This window comes from Frankliniella occidentalis, unplaced genomic scaffold, assembly GCF_000697945.3.
Source record: "Frankliniella occidentalis isolate FOCC.00 unplaced genomic scaffold, Focc_3.1 Scaffold57, whole genome shotgun sequence".
NCBI classification, from domain to species: Eukaryota; Metazoa; Arthropoda; class Insecta; order Thysanoptera; family Thripidae; genus Frankliniella; species Frankliniella occidentalis.
This window is the reverse complement of record NW_026267187.1, coordinates 435,524-441,511: the sequence shown is the minus strand read 5'-3', so window position 1 is coordinate 441,511 and position 5,988 is coordinate 435,524. Positions and strand designations below refer to the sequence as shown.

General features: G+C 49.0%; 1 protein-coding gene across 1 annotated transcript in view; it reads right to left on the bottom strand.

The window, feature by feature from the left end:
- Positions 1-437: 437 nt before the first annotated feature.
- The window catches only part of LOC113216926 (facilitated trehalose transporter Tret1-like), a 14,717-nt gene continuing 9,166 nt past the window's right edge, over positions 438-5,988 (bottom strand). Inside the window, exons 2-3 of the mRNA XM_052267673.1 lie at positions 3,717-4,707; positions 438-2,262 (exon numbers count right to left, since the gene is read on the bottom strand). Coding sequence (XP_052123633.1) covers positions 1,744-2,262; positions 3,717-4,682 — 1,485 coding nt within the window. The 5' untranslated portion in view covers positions 4,683-4,707 and the 3' untranslated portion in view covers positions 438-1,743. The remainder of the gene's footprint in view (positions 2,263-3,716; positions 4,708-5,988) is intronic.

The following is a 5,988-nucleotide window of genomic DNA, read 5'->3' as shown; positions in this document are numbered from 1 at the left end:
GCGGCGGCTCGGCCGGTGGCTCGGCCTGGCCTGGCAGTCGGAGTCGTGCCAGCGCCCCCTGCAGCCAGCGTTCTGTCTCGGGCCAGTCAGCAGCACCACTTTGCGCTTTCTTTAGCTTAGTCCTCTATTCTGTTTCTCAGCTAAATTTCGATAATTCTGAACATTTGTATTAACGCGATATTTTATTCGATATAAGGTCTGAGGTATCGATATACGTATATATCGGAAGTGGTCATATCGATACTAATTATCGATATATCGCTTGCTAAATATCGATAACCCGATTTATCGATAGCATATCGCCCATCTCTAGCGGGCGGAGCGAGTGCGGACGCGGTAGTGAGGAGAGCTCACTTTCGGACCGAATAACTTTGCCGTCTCGACTCTGATCGGCTCTGAGCACAACACATTTCATTTTTAATTTTAAAAGAGGGATCTACATCTGGGTTTATATTTTTAATGATAACTTTTAGTAAATTGCAATGTTCCAAATTTGTAATTGTACACGAAATAATAATGTTCACTCGTAGAACGACCAGAAGACATTTGATCTTACAAAAAGACATTTTAAAAGGTTTTTTAAACTCACCACTTATTTTCTGAATAGAAATATACTTGTAAGGGACCGAACAATATTGGAGCCACAGTCGCAACTTAGTGTAGGATAAGCCGTTCGAAATCAGAACAAAATATATGATTCTCTTTACATTGACTAGATTTTTTTAGAGCCATATTATTTCTTATGATACTGATATAATATTGTGAGAGAATTTAAATTGCATTCTATGATAAGATATATTATAAAACTTTCATTTAATAGACTACAATGACTCGTAATCCTCAAAACGCATCAGTGAGATCAGATGAAAGTGAAGTGAAGAATGACAAATTATATTTTTAGTACGCAAGGAGTGATAACACATTCAGAGATACAAATAGATATTATTTTAAATGATTTCACTTCAACCAGAGGCAATCGAGGGGCGGATAACTCCTGATTTGGGTGTACAAATTTCAAGAATTGAATTTGAATTATCTTGAATTGGTTTGAATTATTGCGATTTTATGTTACTGAATTAGCGTGAATTGGCTTGAATTGACTTGAATTGAATGTACATTGTCTTGAATTAGACTGAATTAGTTGAGTTAGTTTTGAAACTGTTTGAATTAAATTGAATTGGTCTGAATTAGTTTGAATTGGGCAAAATTAGGGGTGTACACTTGGCAGGGGAGTTATCCACCCCTCGGAGGCAAGTGCAGGTATTGAATCGAATTCCTCCAGGTGATTGTGACAAGGTTTTGCCATACCCAGAGTTATACGACATTTAATTGCTCTACTGTTGTTTGATACATTGTAAGTTGAATCTGTTAACAGCAATCATTTGTCGAGGTCGAAAGTCATCACACTTCCACTTCTAATTACTGGGGACTGAGAACTTAAAATGACATAGGAAAAAGTAGAACCAAACTTCCAACAATAAAAATCAAAAATACAAAATGGACTATGCCAACAACTGTACCATTTCGATTTAAAGTCTTTTTTTTCTTCTTTTTTTCTGTTCTTCTTTCCCGCTTTACTGGCATTCTATCTCTACATTACTGTGTTCTTTTAAAAGTTACACCTGATAATTTTAGCACACTAACGACTAAAGCTCACAGCCACTACGGGCTGCTGCACGTACTACTCCTACGTTAATACCACTTAGGCTCGAAGTGACGTTTACTGAATAGCTTTAGTAAGGATCAACAGCGCTCTTGATTGTCCTCGGGATCCAGGGCAGTGGCTTCCTGATGCCTCAACTTTGCCTTGTCCCCTTCTAGCAAGGCCTGCACTTCCAGCAGCGTCTTTCCGCGCGTCTCCGGCACCATGAAGAAGGTGAAGACAAATATGACGATGGACCAAGCCCCGAAAGTCCAGAAAGGCAGGAAAAGCCCGACGCGCTCGACTAACACCGGGAGAAGCTTGTTGGCACTGAAGGCCACGATGGAGAAGCCGAGCACCGACAGGCTCGGAATGAAGGCTTTCACCTGGAGGGGCAGCAGCTCGCCGATCATGACCCACGGCACGGTGGTGGTGCCCAAATTGTTGGACACCATGAAGACCATAAGCGCCGCAAGGGGCAGCCAGGTTATGTGTGAGGCCGCCTCGTTGTTTCCCAGGGCGTCCCTCAAGAAGAAAAATATGCCGGCCACGACCATCGCCCCGGCGTTGCACAACGAGGAAACTAGCAGCAGTGGCCGCCGACCTGCACGGTCGATAACCTGGAAGACACGGTACAGAGCGAATAGAGGTCAGGGAGCAGGGCTGCATTCCGAAGGGAGAACAAGCAGGCCAGCCCTTCTGCTAAACGGAGTTGCCAGCTGCACTTTGCTCCGCCGGCAACTACGTTCGGCAGGGGCCGGGCCGGGCCTAGCTTGGTCTGACGGCGTTTGTCGGGCATAATATTCTAACCTTAAGGTTCCGGGCAGGCCTGTGACTCTTTCAAATTTGCTCCCTTCACGTAAGAAGAGTGTGCTCTGTTAGATTCATCTGCGAAGTATTTAGATCCTTTGTAACTACGAAGCATTTACTTTGGAATTACAATGTGATGCTTTGCAATTACAAAGAGACCCCGTACAAAAATAAAGAGATGTAGGTTGTCTCCGCGGGAGATAGCGTGGAGACTCTTTGGAGACGTTGTCAAGACAGTGAAGAGCCGAACTTAAGATGACCTCGAGACGTGGCGTTTTGTCGCCAGTTGCGTCTCAGTCAGGTCTCGACGGTTTACGATCCCGTTTAGAGACGACACAGAGCCATAGCGTGGTGGGAGCTGCGCTGGTCGGTGCCACTAGCCGCCAGACTCGCTCGGTAGGCGAGGCCGGCGGAAATCCCAAAGCGGCTAGTGGCACCGACCAGCGCAGCTCCCTCGCAGTGATCACTCTGGCTCAGTGGTCATCGGCTCCGCTCAGCAGGCAGAAGGTTGGTGGATCGACCCTAGCCCGCTGCGGCATCGATTCTCGATTTCGCCTTTCTTCGTCTGTCGCATGTCGATGTCTCCAGATTGTCTCCACGCTATGGCTCTGTGTCGTCTCCAAACGGGATCGTACACGAGACCTGACTGAGACGCAACTGGAGACAAAACGCCACGTCTCGAGGTTGTCTCCGTGTTGTCTAAGTTCGGCTCTTTACTGTCTTGACAACGTCTCCACGCTATCTCCCGTGGAGACAACCTAGATCTCTTTATTTTTGTACGGGCACCCTATGGCCATTTTTCCCTTAAAGCATATGCTAATCACATGAATCAAGAGAAAAATTCTAGCACAACATCAGACATAAAATCAACGGAACCGTTTTCTGGGTGTGGATGTGTTCAACTTACGGCTTCGCCACAACACCTTGGACACTTCAGGTGTTAAAATCAACAGTTTGAAAACAAATTTGTAAGGTTTACATGAAAATTTTAGCTGACGCAAGTTGTACAGTAATAATTTGTAATCGTAAAATTACATGTAGGACGGACCTCTAATGCATAGGCGAGTAAAAAATGTGCCGCCGTTCATTTATAACTTGCTTTGTAATTCAATTTTACAAAAAAAAATTAACAGTTCTTTTTAACACTTGAAAGTATTCAAATGTACAGGGCGTACCAAATAGTTGAACACAACCAGTTGCAGACTTTTGCGTCCTGTCGCGGTTGTGGACGTCGCCCACCTTCTACCATCCCGATAGGACTCACCTGAGAGGAGGCCACTCCAGCCGCCACCTGAACGGAGCTCATGATAATGGCAGCGATCTCGGAGGGCAGGGCGCTGCCCGTCGTGCGGAACATGTACTCCGCGTACGCTAGCAGGCAGCCGGTGCCGGTCAGAGGCGCGGTCCCGCACAAGAACAGCACGATGAGGCAGCCGCGCCGGCTGCCCGCAGAGGACAGCAGGTGGCGCCACTGGATGCGCTTCCGCCGCCGGTCCTGCTCCGTGAAGCGCAGAATTTCCTCGGCCTCGCCGTCCACGTCGGGATGCCTGTCACCAGCGCGCAGGCCGCGCAGGCGGGCCAGGGCGCGGTGCATCTCCTCGTGGCGGCCGCGCGCCGCAAGGAAGTAGGGGCTTTCGGGCACCCACACCAGACAGAGCACCAGGCTGAGCAGCGCGAACGGCACCGGCAGCAGCGCCTGCGCCAGGTACGACACATACGGTCCGATGATGTACTCGATGAGCACGCCGACGAACACGAGTGAAGACGTGAACGTGCAAAGCTTGCCTCGCATGTCGCTGCTTGTCATCTCGCCAATGTAGAGGCTGCTGAGGGACATTTCCATGCCAAAGCTCATGCCGTGGAGGACTCGCGCCACTTTCAGAGGCGTGGAGGAGCTGGCCGTGGCCGCGAGGGCGCACGAGCTCATCACGAGCAGCGGGGCGAGCATGAGCGTGCGGCGCCGCCCGGCCGAGCTCAGGAGCAGGCCGGCGAGCACCGAACCCAGGGGGATGCCCGTGTCGTAGAGCGCCACGACCCACGACGCCTCGTCCACGTCGAGGATGAACCCTGGGCCACCGGTGTGGTTGTCGCTGGCGGCTGGCTCCGTGAGCTTGATCCACGCAGGGGAAGGCCAGCCGAGGCCCATTCCACTTGTGATGTTGATGAGGAGCACGGCGAACGCCGCCAGGGACTGGCTCGCGACCGAGCGTGCGGACGACGCGGCCGCCATGATCGCAGTCCGTTTCGTTCTGACGCTATAAGAAGAGACGCGTAGAATTAATAATATACTAAACTGCCCCTAGTTGCACAGACCTTTGGCACGACTGTCGGACAACAGTCGTTGCTATAAAAGAAATGAGAACAAGCAGGCCCACTCTTCCGCCAAACGAAGTTGCCGGCTCCGCCGGCAACTCCGTTCGGCAGGGGCCGGGCCTGCTTGGCCTGCCGGCGGCGATGGTCGGGCTTGCGGCCAGACCATTTCTGCAGGGATGGGAAATACCTAGGTAGTACAGTACCTAGGTAGTACTTAGGTAGTACCTAGGTAGTACAGTACCTAGGTAGTACTTAGGTAGTACCTAGGTACTTTTTCCGATACCTTACCTAGGTACTGGAAATTTCATTCTACCTTACCGATACCTAGGTACTTTTTGGGATACCGATACCGTCTTTCAAGGGGGTCGCAACGCAATGCTGAGAGCGCGGCCTATGCGCGAGCCCCGGAAGTCGCCGCCCGGACGGCGCGAACCGGCCGTTCAAACCACCGCTCAGTGCTCCTCACTGCAGATTAGTTAAAATACTTTGCCATACAAGAATCGTCAAGGAAAGTTTTCAATACGTTGCCGCAGGTCACAAGGAGCTGGAATATAACAAGACCACACCTATTTTGCGTCTTTTATCTTGTTAATGAACAAAACTATTTGCGAGCGCTGAGGAGACCCTGTCGCACTGGTCCATTACTTTCAGTATTTCAGACAAAATAATGCCCGACCCACATCGGACCTTCGATAAAAAGGTAAGAGACACATTGGCGAAGTGCTTTATAGGTATTTGTTGTCGAACCGGCACCTCCTAAACTAAAAATAACGATTATAAAGCCGAGCCTACCGATCGGCCCCTAACCCCAGCTCATATTTATAAACATTTTATAAATGTTTACACTTTTACGTGCTCCCGGGGACGCAGCCTATCCCGAGCCAAATTTCATAAACTTTCAGATTTTCTTGGTGTCATTTGTGTACTTACTGCGGTTTATCTCAAACTTTCTACAACACTCAGCACTATAGCAGTTAGGCCTCTCCCGGCCGAAGCCTATAAAAGCTTCAAACTTGTAATTTACCTTCCTTTGTGACGAAACAGCAGTCAGACTGTAACAGGGCAATATATTTACAGTAGAAAACAACTGTGCCCATCAAGATTAATGGTGATTTCACTGGAAATTGTATATTTTTTGGTCGGTGAATCCTCTGCGACGTCTGCGAGTTTAGGTGCAACATATCCTCCTAACCTCTCCCAGCGCACCGACTACTTCTCGAAGA